Here is an 18,207-nt window from a genome sequence, read left to right as displayed (position 1 = left end):
CAGATTGATTCTGGAAATTAGCTGGTAAACAGTTTCCGGTAATTTTGTTACTGTTTCTAAGGATGAAAAAATATACAGATTGCCAGCTTCAATAACATATACCTACCTATTCATGAACATTATGTACATAGCTGGTGGCGGGATATTCTGTGACATATCCTTAACATTCAGTTGATGATTTAAACATGTCTGCTTTGACAACTACTTCGACCAACAAAACATTGTCAGTCCTTGCACGAACGAGATAATAACGGATGGTATAAGTTAACATGGAGAGGATTAAACAGGCGCTCATATGCTGAGTACTGTCCTTTTGAACACATTCTAACTAAACCCATGGTAGACATGTAGAGACATCTCCACGGTACGTTTATGCACCATTGCCTCTGTCCATTCCGCCTCTGTCCATAACTGTTGACAGTTAAACTATTGAATGTGATTTCTTGCTGACGTGACGTCACCAGTTGACGGTTGGACCGAGGCAAATTTCTCGTGTTCCCATTATGTTGAAAACATCACCATAGATAGTGTTTTGATGGACCACTAAAATGTCTGGCCACTTCATTTTGGGACATTCCAGTCTCCAGCATACCCACGGCGCCGTTCAGAGGTTAGAGAATAACCAGCTCTTCAGTTGTATGAACGTGAGTCTCACACATGCACAAGGTGAGCAAGTTCATTTTCATGACATGACGTAAGTGTATGTTTCCAACGATGTTTAGAGGTTGGAGAATATTCAACCGTTCTTCAATTTGTGTGAACCTGGGCCTTGATTTAGCGCTAAGACAATCGTAAGTGCCATACATTAATTAGTCTTCAAGCTGCCTTATACATTGATATGACCGTAGTGACACGGGGGTCTTCAAGCTGCCTTATACATTGATATGACCGTAGCGACACGGGAGTCTTCAGCTGCCCGATTAATTAATTCATGCCTTATTACGAAGCATAGCGAGTGCGATGTACACACACAGTGTCATGTCTCCGTGGCCTCGGTTGGTATGGGAGCTATTACGTCCGCTTCGATCTGACATAATATCAGTTCTGATCAATATACACTCAGGGGCAAAAGAAACGATACCAAAATTATAAAAGTCATAAGTGGTGTTTGGACGTCAATATTATGATAAATTATAGCTAAGAACATTCACCCGAACGCAACAAGGCTGGTGCAGTGAAACAAAGATGCACGTGCAAAACAAGAAGCCAGAAAAGATCCAGCTAAAGATCGGTACCTGCGCGCACTGCATTTGCGCAACCGATATCTCACTGTGAATCAGCAGCGACTGTCCTGGGTCATCGTATCAGCCGGAGGACTGTGTCCAGGAGACTTCTTCATGCATGGTATCCGAGCCTACCGTGGTGTAGCACTGAGGCGTCAACATCGACGTCAACGTGTGAGATGGGCACGTGTCGTTCAAGGTTGGCAGCGCAGGCAGACCTGATGGCAGGCAACGAGTGCATCGACGCAGAGGAGAGCGGAAAGCACGTTGCTGCGTGCAGGGGGTTGAGCCGTTTGGAGGAGGAGGCGTTATGGTGTGGGGGAGGGATATGTGGTGACAGAAAGACAGATCTGGTTGTTGTGGATGGGAATTTGAATGGGCAGCGTTATATCGACCAAGTCCCTCTACCCTTCCTGCAACAGAATCCAAGAACCGTCTTTCAACAGGACAACGCCCCATGTCACACAGCTCAACGTGTTCAAGGCTTTCTAAACGCTAACAACGTTGTTGTCCTGCCATGGCCATCACGCTCTCCGGATCTTTCACCCATTGAGCATTTGTGGGACCATCTTGGGAGACAGATTCGTGCCAGACAAGTGAACCCCAGTGAACAGGCAAACCCTCATCCAAGCTTTGAGGGAGGAATGGATTAGGATACCTCCTCACGTGATCAGACGTCTGACCTCATCTGTTCGACGTCGAGTTAGAGCCTGTATTGATGCCGGTGGTGACCACACTCGATATTGACTCACATGCGTGTCTCCGTGTCACTGACACTGTGTTATCTCATAAACCTGGAGTGATCGAATACAGGACATATAAATATCATGTGGTTTTATGCCATTATCTCTCACAATTATTGACCTCGTTTAGTGAATTTGATTTTCCACACTCCTCATCTGTTTGTCTTCAAATTACAACATTGATGTTCTGTTTATATTTTGTCATCTTTGATTAATTATCTTCAATAATGTGGTATCGTTTCTTTTGCCCCTAAGTGTAAAATCAAGTTGGTGGAATTCACATGAGTGGATGTTTGAATGGGTATGAACATGGTCAGACACATTGATACAAACTGTGCCCGAAACGTCCCATCAGTAAAATGAGTTGGTAGTTCTTGATGACAGCAAGACTGTTTGTGTTCGTTGACAAAAGATTGTGACATGCAGTATGTACGCGGACTACATATAGTGAAATTTAAAAATATAAAATTATTACTTACTGCAAGCAGTAATATAGTGATATACGATGCGATGTGTTGGTTAACTGCAGACACTGACAAAATGTTTTTTTCACCTCTGACAGTGACGTAGGATGTTTTGGTTCACTGCAGACAGTAATATGCATTGTGTTTGTTGAATTTAGGCAATGAGATACGGTGTATAGGTCAACGGATCAGTCGACCTGTTTCACGGTGTAAACAGTTTTGATGAGTACCCTGCGCGTGAACAGTGAAGCTAACCAGAGAAAGTACTGCTATTACGGTGTGACGTCGCCGTAAACGATACATCCATCACCACGATCTTCAAAGTATTAGGATGCAACTTCGTCAAAATCTGTTTTCTTCTGATGCCGTGAGGCAGACTTCCCGTTCGGATTCATTCGTCTTCTCGCCCTGGAGGTCACTCCGTGAGACAAATAAACAATAAACAAGGGAAAGGGTTTATTACGTCCGGACATTGCTATGTTCAGCTAAATGACGACGGTTTTAAATATTCGAGTCTGGACCAGACAATCCAGTGATTGGTATTTGGACAATGACTTACGCAGTTAGGACACAACGAACATGAAGCCAGTCAGCGAGCCTGTCGACATGATCCCGTTAGTTGCCTGACTGGACAAACACGAGTTGCTGAAGATTCTGAAGATTTTGTGGAATAGCTAAGGTAACCCTGGCCTGATGACTCTGATAGCCAATTGGAGGAGTCAGTTTGTCCAGAATGACGACCACATCGAGCACTATTGATATTCATTGATCTTGTTTGATTGCACGAAATGTCATTTATGAGGGAAAGGTTTTCAGTTGCAACAAACAGGTATGAAACACAACTAAAACGGCATATGTTCATGATTACAATTTTGTTTTGAAATTATTAGTCATGCATAACATACATACAGCAAAAATAGACAAGTAAACACTCGAGAGCTTCGGAACCCACGGATGATAAAAATAACAAAGAGTGTATTAATACTGGCTTATGTTCCACACATGTGTCAAATGTCGACACTACTATTTTTCTCGATCAGTTGTAAATTTACAGTTCTGTTGGTAGCATTTAACACAAGTGTACAACTCCGCGGCCAAGTCTAAATTGATCTGTTAAAATACCAGCATTGTCAATCTTCAAAATTGCATATTGTCCCTTGATCAACTGACAAATTGCACTTTTCAAGAATCAATCGTTTTCCAAACGATAACCATCATTATAGAAACTTGGAATCTTGAAGTGAAACACATACAAGATGAACATATACGGGTGTCGACTCTATACTTCTACACGCCGTGTCCTGTTTGTTGCAGAGACTCACATCCATAATGGTTCATCTTTCATGATTTCATGATTTCATGAGTCTTGATCACCTGGATGCGATCCGGTGACTGTGAGCTGTTACATCTAGCTGTTAGGGATTTACGCGACGGATACAGAGGAGGATGTGGCGGTTTTTGGATGTGACATGATTGCACGTACAATGTAGGAGTAATATCTGTTACATTTTCACAGTGGCGTTGACAACGCTGTTCCTCCACCTTGTCCTTTGTTTACCTTGGCATACACATCTGAAATAATAAATAAACAATAAATCGTAAAGTAATTATAATGTGTTCAAGTAACCATACAGGGATGGGTGTTCGTGTATCTTAGGCTTTGTGGGTGTCCCAGTTAGCAAACTTGAGTTGAATGGCTGGATTTTTAACCTCAAGGAAATTTTAATCTGATGAGGGGCCAAAATTGTTAGAAAGTGTCTCACCCGTGACATCAGTCTTCTCAAGATTTGGTAACAGATCAGGATGGGACACTTCAGAGGGCCCCATGTACAAGTCGTTGTCCTGCATTACTGAAATTGTGATCGTGAATATACTTTTATACCTTATACCATCGTCCCGAACCAAGGCAGGTAACTGACAGTTAAAATCCAGATTCCACCCTTGCCGGGATTTTCGTGGCTCAATCGTAACGAAGTCAGTGACTACTGCGAATTATCACCCGTGTGTGTCCCTCAACTGACCTATGTACAGCCCTGACATCACCTGCTGTTGTTTCACAAACAGGACGATGTAAATGAAGATGATAGGAAAAGTGCATCAGGCATCGATTTTGAATATATCTACCGACGCCTAGCGGCACTTACAGCTGTGCAAATACAGAAACATCGACGGTATTCGCCACGTTGTATGTCAGTTTTGTGACACGATTTTGACAGGACTATGCATAGTCCATCCAAACAATGCCTCCATATGTCACGTCTAGTTCTACTGGAAGCTGGACTTTTGTAGGTACTTATCCCCCTTGCCTCGGAAAAATGGCTTGTATAGGAAACTATGGAATATTGTAGGGGCTATTACATAGGAAACCCTTCAAACAAGAATATATGAGCTGCATACAGCTCTAAGTGTAAAACGGCGAACTGCCCACATCTATAAGTGCAAGAAGTAGTATCTGCGACACTGGTTTCCTTGAACACGTCAGAAGGCATCGTTGACGAATATGTTGGAAACTCAGGAATGATAGCAAACATTTAGCGCAAAATAGGAGGTAAACAGAATACACGGAAATATACATATTAATTATGACATAATTTTCGCCGTATGCGCTATAACATTTGACTAAAAAACTTTTGTAACTATGACGGGTGTATCACATTGTTTCATACCTATCTTTTCCTGGTCGTCAAGGCTGCTGTCTCTCCTGGCTTCATAACTATAACGATGAGTACAGACCGTAAGTTAGCGATTAGTTTTAGGTTCGAATGAAATTGATGTTTGTTAGATCATATACTGAATCACAAAAGAAACGTCACCCTACCAAACATTTTGCCAGATATGTCTTAATTTTAATTATTTTTCACTTTATATATGTTAGCTAGACCTGTTTCGTAATCAAAGTTCAAGAAAAATTGGTTTCAGATTCTGTATTTGATACCAAAAACATGTCGTTAAAACTCAGTTACTAAAGTAATGATGTGACGAGTCTTGTGTGCACATTTCATGAAAATGACAATGCATGTGTATCCTGAGGTGTCATTCCTATAAGAAAAGCCACCGTACATGCACCTAGTCATCCACTGTTCGACAGTAGCGACATGCCACGATTATCAAGGGAACAGACGGGCCAAGCTTTAGGAAGACTCAATGGTGGCCAAATTGCAAGACATGTTGCAAATTATTTTCAGTTCATATTCGAACATTATACCTCCTGAAGCAACGAGTTCAAGCCGACCGTCATCGCAGTGGAGGACCCCCTGTGACAACAGACCGTCGTGCTCGTCTCCAGTGAGCCACAAATCATCAGAATTGGCGTCACCGGGACTAGCGTCTTCTCCGACGAAAGCCGGTATTGCGACTCGACGGCTGGTGGCAGAGTGAGAGTGTAGCGACGATGTGAGGAGCGTTTTGCAGATGATTGTGTCCTGGGAAGAGACTCGTGGAGGAGTCCGAGCATAATGGTGTGGGATGCTATTGCTCTCAGTCACAAACTAGGCCCTATGGTATTCCAGAATGTTGGTCTTGGTAGAGGAAATAGTGTGACATCTTCCCGTTCCACTGATCAAGCGCTCAGACCGTTCGTCGTGCCACATTTTGGTCGACATGGAAACCATGTCTTCCAGCAGGAAAATGCTCGTGTCCATACTGCCAGAGCAACTAGTACTTTCCCCGTCAACACGGCATAGAAAGTCTTCATTAGCCTGCCCTCAGTCCAGAGTTTAGTCTCTGGTTAGAACACGGGGAAAGTCTCTAGTTAGAACACTTGTGGGACGAGATTCAGCGGAGGCGCCATAATGTGCGACCAAGGTCGACAACTCCATCTGAACCTTCAGTTGCGTATCACCGAGTCTGGGCGCAAGTTCGTATGGCCTTCATCAACCGTCTCATCCACTCAGTGTGTAGACGATACAACTCTCAAGGAGGTCACACACGGTATCTACTTTCGGATCGCATTGTTGCGCCACCTGTCCTCATTTTCACTTGTAATAGTCTGAAATTCGTATTTAAGTATTGATGATGAAACAAGTGAATTTGGAAATCCTTATGACAATTATTATGAAATGTACATGTGTTTAAATTAGACTGATTACCAATTTCATGAAAGGGAGCGACGTTCTTTTTTGCGGTTCAGTTTAGACAACTCTATATGATAAGAAAAAAATACAGAGGTTGTTGATTGAGTATCGCCAACGTAACGTATATAATTCTGTTACCACTTTAAGGGAATTCGGAACAAGGAGACAGATATTGATGCAGTGAAGACATACGTGGATTCCTTAGTGTATCCATCACCAGGACTTGCATCTGAAAGAGCAGGAGTGCCACTAAGTGGTCTACTGTTCAATCTGTTACACAAAACTACACGAGTACCAATACAGTATCAATAGCATATATGGCAACAGAGTCTTTGTCAACACTGTGGAGAGTATCTATATCACTACCTCTGTCAAAAGGAGTTGAGGCTCATATGTTGCCTATCTTAGAAGTTGATGTGGAACTGAAATCCTGCGATTACGGTGTAGATGACTTTACTTCAAAATGCTAGCACCTAAACGCTAGCTACCTCGACATGGTAACATAAATAAATCTATAAATAGGTGAACAAGGGCAGATGGTGACATTAACAATCAGATAAGTACAAATGACAGAACTGACAATAGAAGCATTAGATAATATATATAACATAAGTTACGACGGAAATACAGGAGAAGCATATGTAGTGACAACGCACTTCCTTGCCATGGCCTCACCCACTCTTGCCGCAATAGCTAATGCGGTGTTAATCCGAACTCACTCCCTGGCCTTCTCTATGTGCAAGAATCCAAGCTGCACAAAGCTCTACGTGCAAGAAGACCAGCTCCACACAGCGCTGTGTGCAAGAGTTCCAGCTGCATACAGTTCTAAGTGCAAGAGGTTGAGCTGCACACTGCAAGAAGATGAGGTGGAAGAGTTCCAGCTGCACACAGTTCTAAGTGCAAGAATTTGAGTTTCTCGACGTGCAAGTGCTGGACGAGCAGCCCTACACAGCACTACGTGCAAGACGACCAGTTCCACATAGCGACAAGTGCCAGAAGTCCAGTTGTACACAACTCTATGTGCAAGAGGTCCAGATGCACACAGCTCTACGTGCAAGAACTCCAGCTGCACACATCCTAAGTGCAAGAAGTGGAGTCGCACACAGCGCTACGTACAAAATGTCCAGTTGCACACAACTCTGAGTAGAAGAAGTCCAGATGCACACACCTAAACGTGCAAGAAGCCCAGCTGAACACAGATCTAGCTGCTAGATGTCGAGCTGCACACATCTCTAGGTGCAAGAAGTCCAGCTGCTTTCATTGGTACGTGCAGAAGGTTCAGCTACACACAGCTCTACGTGTAAGATGTCCAGCTGCATACAGCTCTAAGTACAAGAAGCCCTGCTGCACACATTTCTAAGTGCAAGAGGTTCAGCTGCGCACAGTTCTAAGTGAAAAATCTCGACCTGTGCACATCTCTACGTGCAAAAAGTATATCTCCAACACAGCTCTAAGAGCACGAAGACGAGATGCACACAGCTGTAAGTGCAAGAAGTAAAGCTGCACACATCTCTCAGTGCAAGACGTCCAGCTGCACAAAGGTGTATGGACAGGAAGTCTAGCAGCACATAATTCCAAGTACAAGAAGTCTAGCTGTACACACTTCTAAGTGCAAGAGGTCCAGCGGCTCGCAGTTCTATGTGTAAGGTCTTCAGGTGCATGCTGCTCCGAGTGCAAGAAGTCCAGTTGCAGGCACTTCTAAGAGCAAGAAGTCCAGTTGTAACACATCTCTTAGTGCAAGGACTTGAGCTGTGCACAGCTCTAAAAGCAAGAAGTAGATTTCAAATACATCTCTAAGTACAAGGAGTAGAGATTTACGCAGCTCTAAGTGCATGAAGTTAAGATGCACGCATCTCTAAGTGCCAAAATTTAACATGCATACATCTTCAAGTGCACGAAGTCGAGATGCACAAAGCTGGACAGTAATGAAAACGTGCAGACCGGAGAAGATCACTGGACACTGACAAGCAGGCTTCAAAACAGGTTGACATGTGTGCAACGATCCTCGTCTGTTCAACCCATGGCCTGCAAGCGATTTTACCTGTGGATGGTTATGGTTTTACATTATTTCTGGCAACGATGCAGCCCAATGACACATTCACACATACCCGACTGATGAAATTACATCCAGACCCTTTGACCACTTGAACCACCATGCTACCATGACAAATGATACACATGATAACAATGTGTGGACTTCTTACCTTTATCTTTCAGTCGTCGTCTCCGGCAGACAAATACAACTACCACGACAGCTACTACTGCAACGACAGTCCCACACGCAGAGCCGACTATAATGTGGACACGTCTACTGGAGTCACTGTTGTCTTAAATTAGAAACACATTATCCGAAAACGGGAAAGTGAACCTCTTCCGGTGCCACTTCCAATGTTTTCATGCTAAGGGACGTTCTAGGTGGAAGAAAGATACACGACTGTGCCAGATAATCATTCTCCGTTAAGGCTAAAGGTTAAAGCTAGTAGGACATTCAAGATACAGAAGCAAAATATTGGCTACATGATGTCGTTTGAAAGGTGAATATAGTGTTTTCAGCAGTTTAAGCAAATTCATCGTTGTCACTTAAAAGCTGGCTATATTTAAACGCAAGGGCATTATTTTATATTTTGAATTCAGGAAAGACCTCAACACGTCTGAGATGTTTGTTTGGTCGGCGTATAAATAGTCTTACCAAGCTCAGGAAGTGCTTCAGACTCAGATGTCATTATCGAACTGCTTGTTGAACCACTGGCTTCCCTTGTCCTAGATGATGTTCTACCAGGCGATGACTTATCTGTAGGTGATGCAAAGGCGGTACTTCCAGTTGAATGACTCATGCTTTCAGTTCTAGATGATGTTCTGCCAGGCGATGACTTATCTATAGGTGATGCAAAGGCGGTACTTCCAGTTGAATGACTCATGCTTTCAGTTCTAGATGACGTTCTACCAGGGGATGACGTATCTGTAGTGAACGCGAGGGTGATACTTTCTGTTGAATGACTGATGTTTTCAGTTGTAGACGATGTTCTACCAGGCGATAAGTTATTTGTAGATGATGCGGTGGTGGTACTTCCTGTTGAATGACCGATATTTCCAGTTCTAGATGACTTTCTACCAGGCGATGATTTCTCTGTAGGTGATGTAAAGGTGGTGGTTCTCGTTGAATGACTAATGTTTCCAGTTCTAGATGACGTTCCACCAGGCGATGACGTATATGTTGGTGATGCGAGGGTGGTACTTTCCGTTGAACGACTGATGTTTTCAGTTCTAGATGATGCTCTACCAGGCGATGATTTATCTGTAGGTGATGCAAAGGTGGTACTTCTCGTTGAATGACTAATGTTTCCAGTTCTAGATGGTATTCTACTCGGCGATGACGTATCTGTAGGTAATGCGAGGGTGGTACTTTCTGTTGAATGACTTATGTTTTCAGTTCTAGATGACGTTCTACCAGGCGATGACGTATCTGTAGATGATGCGATGGTGGTACTTCCGGCAACTGTTGAACCACTGACACTGATATTTTCAGTTCCAGCTGATATCCCACCTTCCCAAGTATTTTCAGTGGATGATTTGACGGTGGTACTTTCTGTTGAAACAAGGATTTTTGAAACTTTCTCTACTACCAGGCGCTGCACTATGTTCAGATTCTCAAGGAATATTTAATTGTGGTTTGCCTCGAAAAATGAATTGCTCATGTAGTAACGGTTTATACAATAGTAACGTCTAATTCTAAATATCTGTGTATAAATTGATAGGTTTAGATTTAATGTCGTCGAGAAATAATAATATGTTTAGGAACAAGGATGCCTTACTTTGAGAAAGGTTAATGTTGTGGAAGTATACGGTCGCTTTTCAAATCAGAATTCAAATTTTCAGAAAAGCACGGATGCATACCTAACTTGCCATGTCGTGTCTCTGTTCTAATTTACATCCCCATATAGATAAATACTAAAGATGTGTAGTCCCAGAAGCGCATATGCACTAAGCATGTGCAGTTTCATGAAACGACAGACGCTAACCCTGAATAGTCCTAGAGACAAATAAAGACTTAAGATGTGCAGTCCTACAGACAGGTGGGCATTTGTAGTCCCGTATTCAGGCACGTGTAGTTTAACACTTCTGAACTCACCAAGTTTCAAGTGATTGCTGGTACTTGTTTGACCCCCTGCCGTGTCCTCACACCAATACTCAGCACCATCCTCACCGTCGGAACTGAGTCGGAACGTCACAATGTGACTCGTTGATGTGCAGCTAACACTGATGATGTCTATGAAAGCAGGCTTGGGTTCCAGGTTACAGGATGACATAGGCCCCGCCGTAGTCTTGAATATTTTACTTCCGTTTCTAAACCACGTGATTGTACGGCCGCCGGGAGTGGCGATGTCGCTATCACACTCAAGGGTATACTGGTCTGTCTGTGGTTCGAGGCTTGTGAGATTCGTAGATCCTGTTGATGACAACATACCGGTATCACGCAAGGGGACGGTTATAGGAATGAAATAAAGTTTATTATGCTAATCCCGTTATCAATGCCACTTACAGAAGGTACCGGTCTCACACTGTTAACACTAAATAAATAACAATTTACAACTGTACAACTTTCCTTCATGTAAACAACTTGGTCACAATATATTGAAAGGCTGTACAACTGTATCATTATTGTGCGACTCCCGGTTTCTAACACAAATGAGGGATGAATTTGTGGAAGACGATAGAAATGTTAGTATTTTGCTGCAGTGCTGTAACACTAATATTGATGAAGGAATGATGATTTAATACATTCATAAAATATTTATGGATGCAGAAGATATCAGGAACAACCAGTGGTGATTATAGTTGTATGACCAGTTGGTCTGACTGTTTCAACGCCTTTGTTGTATACGTTGCCACATGACCTTGGTGGTTGGATAAACTGATCCATCAGTTCAAAATCTGGAATATTTATCCACTCGTCCTGGGCATGAATAATACATTTCTTAGTAAAAAGCAATAATTTATTCCTCAAAGTAGTTCGACTACTGTCATAATATTCCGTCCATCGACCACTTCGGCTAAGTTTATCAAATAGTTTCCTCACATGTGGTTCTGTACAAAGTCAGAACTGTTTTCTCAAAGTACATATTGTCTGTTTTCATTGCCCAACTGCTCGCTCGCTCTGGAGTAATACGTGATATAAAAGAGCACAGCTTTATTTTTACCGTATTTATATACGTTATCAAACCCTCGGTTATTTGAGAAGAAAACGATTGTAAAAAACGATTTCGAAAATATTTTGTGTTATTGAACACGATAATGTGAAATAAATACGTTGTTCACTAGTCCCTCGGGGGCCATGGGTTCATATACTCTCGAGGTTTCTTTATGTTCCTCGAGCCCGCAGGATGAGGGGAACATAAACAAACCTCGAGGATACATGAACCCATGGCCCCCGAGGGACATGTGAACAACGTATTTATTTTACCTAACACCTGAATTTTAATATTGAACTGTTTGAAGCACTTATGTTGAATGCGAGGCGAATCGCCATCTTGCAGTCGACACAAGGTAAACGGATTTAGAGTTATCCCCCTTCCATCGATTTTTATTCGCAAAACATCGGTAATTTCCGTACTTCGTGATTCAATGTTATTCGAGACACAGAAGTACTACCATGAAGCACCAGAAGAGTTCGGAATTCAGAGCGGTGTACATTGAAAATAATAGAATAGCGCTTAGCCAATCAGAAAGCGACATTCATGTGTGAGGTAAGATAAGTGTGTTTGTCAACTTACCATGTATACGGGATGTGGACAACATCATGACGATGGACATATGGCACCAGAAAGTCTCCATGGCCGTAACTTGACTGACCGGTACTGACTCCGTCCTACAAATGTAACCACCCTTCTCCAGAGTCGCTGCACAACTCGTTGAATAATGAGTCATGTACCCACGCATCAGTAGAAATTCCAGAATTGTAGGTATTACATCAGCTTACGTAACAGATAATGTAATCACAGCATGCCTCATCACAACCCCGTATAAACATCGATGCGAACATCCTGGTATGTATGACGCGTCATAGTTCATAGAAACTGAAACATGTGACGGTAAAATATTATCAACAAAGGTTTGTAACTGAACACACATGTGTACGCCTAGTGATGCACCCACCGCTATTCAATGCGGAGATTGCTTGAGATATTGAAATTCCTGAAGAAAACACGATATAGGGACGGTTTTCAGTGTCAGAAGGATGATCACACTACATGACGTGATCGTGTCCTGGTATCTGGGCGAGTACAATGCTGCACCTTGGCGACCACCTGTAATATCTACTGTGGTAATAAGTCATTGTGGTAATAAGTCATTGTGGTAATAAGTCATTGTGGTAATAAGTCATTGTGGTAATAAGTCATTGTGGTAATATCTACTGTGGTAATAAGTCATTGTGGTAATAAGTCATTGTGGTAATAAGTCATTGTGGTAATATCTACTGTGGTAATAAGTCATTGTGGTAATAAGTCATTGTGGTAATAAGTCATTGTGGTAATAAGTCATTGTGGTAATATCTACTGTGGTAATAAGTCATTGTGGTAATAAGTCATTGTGGTAATAAGTCATTGTGGTAATAAGTCATTGTGGTAATATCTACTGTGGTAATAAGTCATTGTGGTAATAAGTCATTGTGGTAATAAGTCATTGTGGTATCTACAGAAATACACATTGTGCTGTTGCAGACTGTAGTCTTGGAAAGTGTTGTTTTCAAAGATACAGTCTCTATACAGCCTTCGTCCTAGGGTTCAAAACCTCTCAATTACTTTTTGATTCTCACATTTGTATAATTAGATTACTTTAGTGAGTGAGTTTTCCGAGGCTCTCGGCAATACTCCAACAGTATCACGGCAGGGGACACAAGAAATCAGTTTCAAACATTGTATCTGTTTGGGGAATCGAACCGACTTTTCGGCGTGACGAGCTAACGATTTAACTACAAGGCCCTATTTGAATAGAACTGTTTGAAAGTCTGCGTGAGGCGAGAGTGCCGGCCGGATATCAGTCTCTGTGATGACGCATGTTTCGTGTAAGCCAGGTGAGCAAGTCCATTTCAGGGTGAGCGGAGACGAAAGGGTGGAGTAAAGACTAAACCCACGTGGATGCTTAAGACTTTTAGCTGTATGTCGAGTTCCAAAGGTATTTTTTTCGCACATGCCATCTTCCGATTTGTAACAAATTGTCAATGTGTATATGCAACACTTCGCGACGTCACTGGGTAATATACTATTAGATTATGTTTTCACTAGTATGTTGTGCTGTGCTTCAGCTCTTAGACAGTACTTTTATCGAGGCCCGTCAAAACCTATCTAACTGACCACCCCTGTTCTTAAAAGTTATTGTCACAAATAATAGTAAAAAAATAATAAGTATAAGTATTTTCATAGCCTCATGTGTAAAGCTAGTATGCAATCCATTCATTTCGTAACCTTTAAAGCCAAACTTATTACATCCAGTCGGGATATGAGAGTGATCATGGTTTTACGTCGCTTTAAGCATTATGCAAGCAATATCATGGCGGGGGACAGCGTCTATGTGGGGAATCGAACCCGGGTCTTCAGCGTGAAGAGCGAACACTTTAACTTCTAGGCTAGCCCACCGCCCCTAGTCTGGATGAAATGGTATTTATGGGAAATACCTCACAATGTTGTTACGCAGGGAAATCAGTAAGTGATACAAAGGCAGTCATATTTATCAGGTGGCAAATGGTGAAGCCCAGAGAACGTGTTTACTTAACAGGCTGCTCCTTCTAATGTGTACATAGCAGGGATGATGGTAATAATAAGGTTATGTATGAAGCCACCTCATGCAGTTATAGGGAAACAAAGCAAGCTCGACAGTCAGAGAGCTACACACAAATATCGAGGGAACAAAGAGTTACACAACAATCACGGACTCACTGAATGATTTATTTCAAGAAATTACATCTCAATAAATCGGCATATATACATCAACATGAAGCTCGAAACGGATTCGGGATTCGGAATTGGGGATTCGAATCCCGAATCTGAATATATTTTTTTCAGATTCAGGATTCGAATCCCGAATAAACAACCAATGGTGTACAGTTTTCCATATTTGAACGTTATTCGAAACCCGAATCTGAATTTTTTTGGTCCAGATTCGGGATTAATTTTTGTCGCTAAAGTGAGTGTGTGCGTGAGTTTTTTAAGTCACTCCTGTAATATTTCAGCTTTTTGGTGACTGATGCCAGGTTATATGTTTATTATAGATTAGGGTAAATTATGAAACTCTCTGAACAAAGGACAGTAAAATAACTAGTTTAAAACTAATAATGAACTCATATTTAACTATGTATAAGAATTGAATATAAAGGCAGCCTATATATTGCCAGCGGCTGAAGGTAGATCACCACGTTTTGGACCATGGGGACTTAGAGTACTTTTGCTTCATGCATGGACTCGAGCTGGATTTAAACCATCCCTTCAGGTATTACCAATTTGGATAATCTAGCCACAAATTTAAAGAAGATGTATACCACGATTAAAACTAGTAGTAGGTTTTAATGTACCTTGAATGCTTTGGGACTTACGTACCTTCTCAGGAAGACAATCATTTTATAATGCTTCAAAACCTTTTGATGGTACAGTCACTAACCATTTCAGTTATTCATCTAAAGTACCAATGATAAAATATTTATCTTTTTAAAAACCATTTATCAAAATTATCTAGTACTTCTATGTCTTTTAAAGGTCACGTGCAACCAAAAACTCAAATATAATTGAAACACAATTATCTCTTGTTCATGACATATAACAAAAACCCAAATAAACAAATTATAAACGTAGAATCGCGAATCAAATGTGCAATATTTTGTAATTATTTCCCTCGAAACCGAACGCAGTGAGAGCGGGTGGATGTGTACTCTAGTGTATCGAAGTCCTTTCATGGCCTGGTTCATTTGCCGATACACTGACGGTTCGTTGTGTGTGCATGTAGACACGATCTGTTTGATTGGCATTTTAGAAGTATGGTGAGTTATACGATAGTGTGATTCTTTATAGGTAACAAATTAGATTATTGTATACGATGCGACGTTTCGATGTGGATTCTTATACCGTTTTCAAACAAGAGTTATGTTAGGGTTTGTAAATATATGCTGTCTTTCAAAATTTAACAAATACCGAGATGGTACTACGTGGCTGGAAACTGTCGTTCGTCCAGGTACAAAGCAGGACTTGAAACGGACAATCTGAGTTTGCACCGTTTTCCACTTGATCCAATCATCCAGTCATCCGAGAAAAATGGATGCAGTTTGTTTGCAAACAACACACATCGTAGCATGTCAAGTGTACACGTATCACACCTGCCTGTCTGTGTAACTGCATAATGTGACAGAGACAGAAAACAGTGTATTTTGTTTATGGTGGATAGCCTGATAGGTGTTAAGTTCATATTGTATGGGGTCAGTGAGTGAAGTTCTGGACTGCATATTGCCATTGGCAGCCAGGTAGGCAACACATAGGCGTGAATAAAACAGATATTGAGTTGCTGTGATAGAGACTCCCTATCACTATTTTTCTATCCTATGCATTGAAACATTTTAGTTTTCACATATGTCATATTTGGGATTATACTTCCTTATTAAAGTACAAATCTAGTACGTGTTTGGTTGAGTCCCAGCCGGGATTCGAATCCGCACCCTAAGAGTCAGGCACCTAATCGCCAGCACACAAGGTCAGCCGCTTAAGCTCAAATATGACATGTGTTACATTTGACCACTTTCTAAAATGGCGTTGTGTAATGTACATTTGAACACTGATTTGGAAATCTAGAAAAATAAGACAAAGAAATATATTAAGTAACAAAAGACAAAATCAGAATCTTAAAAAGATCATAACCAAAACAAAATTTGCATTTCACAATTTACATTGAATTGTGTCCAGATGTAACATAAATAACTGTGGAACATGTCAACATAGTGTTGAAGGACACTCTGTAACTTTCACGAGACACGGAAATTTTTGTGTAAAACAGAACTCTTACTGTTCCTCCAAAAATATAATATACTCTCTCCCCAGTAACGAAATTGCACACTGGGAATGCAGACTTATCTGTCTTTGGCACCAACCCGAGGAAAGTCGGTTTGAGAGTCACATGGAAACGTGTGGTGTCGCTGAAGTCAATTCCCAGTGAGACCACAGTGGGCATCCAGAATTGCACAGCACACCTTCGGCATCGAACAAATATGTCTAAGAATCTCGTGTTACTGAATCGCAGCCCACTCTGCCTGCAGTGCCTGTGTCTGGGTCTGAGGGTTACCGCGTCGCACCCGTCTGTCCAGGGCATCCCACAGATTTTGAATCGGGTTTAAGTCTGGCGATCTGGAGGGCCAGGGGAGCACATTGATGTTGTGGTTCTGGAGGAAGTCGCTAGTGTGACGCGCTGTGTGAGGCTGGGCATTGCTCTGTTGAAACAACTCCCTACTGGCGATCTGGAGGGCCAGGGGAGCACATTGATGTTGTGGTTCTGGAGGAAGTCGCTAGTGTGACGCGCTGTGTGAGGCCGGGCATTGCTTTGTTGAAACAACTCCCTACTGGCGATCAGTGATTGGAAGGAAGTGTGTACGTAGGATTTCGTCACAGTACCTTTAAACTGTCGGGTTGCCCTGGATCATCCCCAAATCACTTCTCCAACTGAAGGTGATCATTTCCCCACATCATAAAACTGCTTGCACGAATCTGTCCACCTGGGGAACGCAAATTTCGCGAAATTTTTCGTCGACGTCTGTACACCCGCATTCTGCCATCGCGTCGTTCCAATAGAAATAGTGATTCACCTCTACGCCAATTCGATAGGTTCTAGGCCCGAACGTTGGTGCACCATTGAACTTGATGTCGACGATGTTATTGTCAAAGCACACGGCCAAAATAAGGTCTTCTGGTACGTAAACCAGCCTCTCCCAACCTGTTTCTGACGGTCTGTGCAGAAAGCCTCCTCAGTCTCGGTATTTGTTGAGTGGTACTGGTCGCCGTAGCTGATCGATGACACAGGTGATGTACCCGGATGTAGCGATCCTGTGCCGCAGTGGTAGCCCAATACAAGGGGCATCTGCTACCGAATGGTGCTGGCAATATCTCTCCCAGAGCTGTGAAACGGTGCTTTGGTGAACATTCATGTGTAGGGCAACTGCACGTTGAGACTGGCCAGCTTCAAGGAGATCAGATGTGATATGACGGCTGGGTTCCCTTAGACGTGGCATGTTGCGTTCGTCAACAATATTCCAAATACAGTGAATAATCGACAGACTGCGATAAACCTTTTCCACCCATCGTGTATGTGCATGTGAATTGTGTAGTCTGTGAAAATCTTGCTGTTAAATACGCCGTCGGGTATTTTAAGGATGGTGCGTTTTGTTGTGATGTTTCAAGATATAAACACCACAGGACTCACAAACACAGCAAACCCTTTGTAAAATGAATCACGTTTAATTCATTGCTATTTTACATTACAATTTTCATTATGCGTTTCTTTTGGGGAGAGTATATATGTCATAACATGCACAGGCTGTAATGAACAGTATATTGCTCAATCAGAAAATTTGAGAGCCCGTGTTCGTGTCCATAAACAACAATAAAGATGACCTGAAACCCGATGTATCCCACTGAGTGACATCTGGATGTCAGTGCCAAAGGAAATGATATTAAAT

The 18,207-nt window shown here is 42.1% G+C and overlaps 1 protein-coding gene across 1 annotated transcript; it reads right to left on the bottom strand.

Annotated features, from left to right (window-relative positions):
- Positions 1 to 2,869: 2,869 nt before the first annotated feature.
- LOC137261679 (autotransporter adhesin BpaC-like) lies at positions 2,870 to 12,453 on the bottom strand. The gene is made up of 8 exons (XM_067799457.1): positions 12,275 to 12,453; positions 10,633 to 10,950; positions 9,193 to 10,089; positions 8,708 to 8,830; positions 6,696 to 6,732; positions 5,097 to 5,143; positions 4,194 to 4,280; positions 2,870 to 4,002 (listed from the first exon to the last, which is right to left on the bottom strand). The coding sequence occupies exons 1-8, from the start codon at positions 12,438 to 12,440 to the stop codon at positions 3,941 to 3,943; spliced, it is 1,737 nt and encodes a 578-aa protein (XP_067655558.1). The 5' UTR covers positions 12,441 to 12,453; the 3' UTR covers positions 2,870 to 3,940.
- Between the last annotated feature and the right edge of the window lie 5,754 nt (positions 12,454 to 18,207).

The sequence above is a fragment of the Haliotis asinina genome, chromosome 14 (genome assembly GCF_037392515.1).
Source record: "Haliotis asinina isolate JCU_RB_2024 chromosome 14, JCU_Hal_asi_v2, whole genome shotgun sequence".
In the NCBI taxonomy this organism is placed as follows: Eukaryota; Metazoa; Mollusca; class Gastropoda; order Lepetellida; family Haliotidae; genus Haliotis; species Haliotis asinina.
This window is presented reverse-complemented; position numbering and strand designations above follow the sequence as displayed.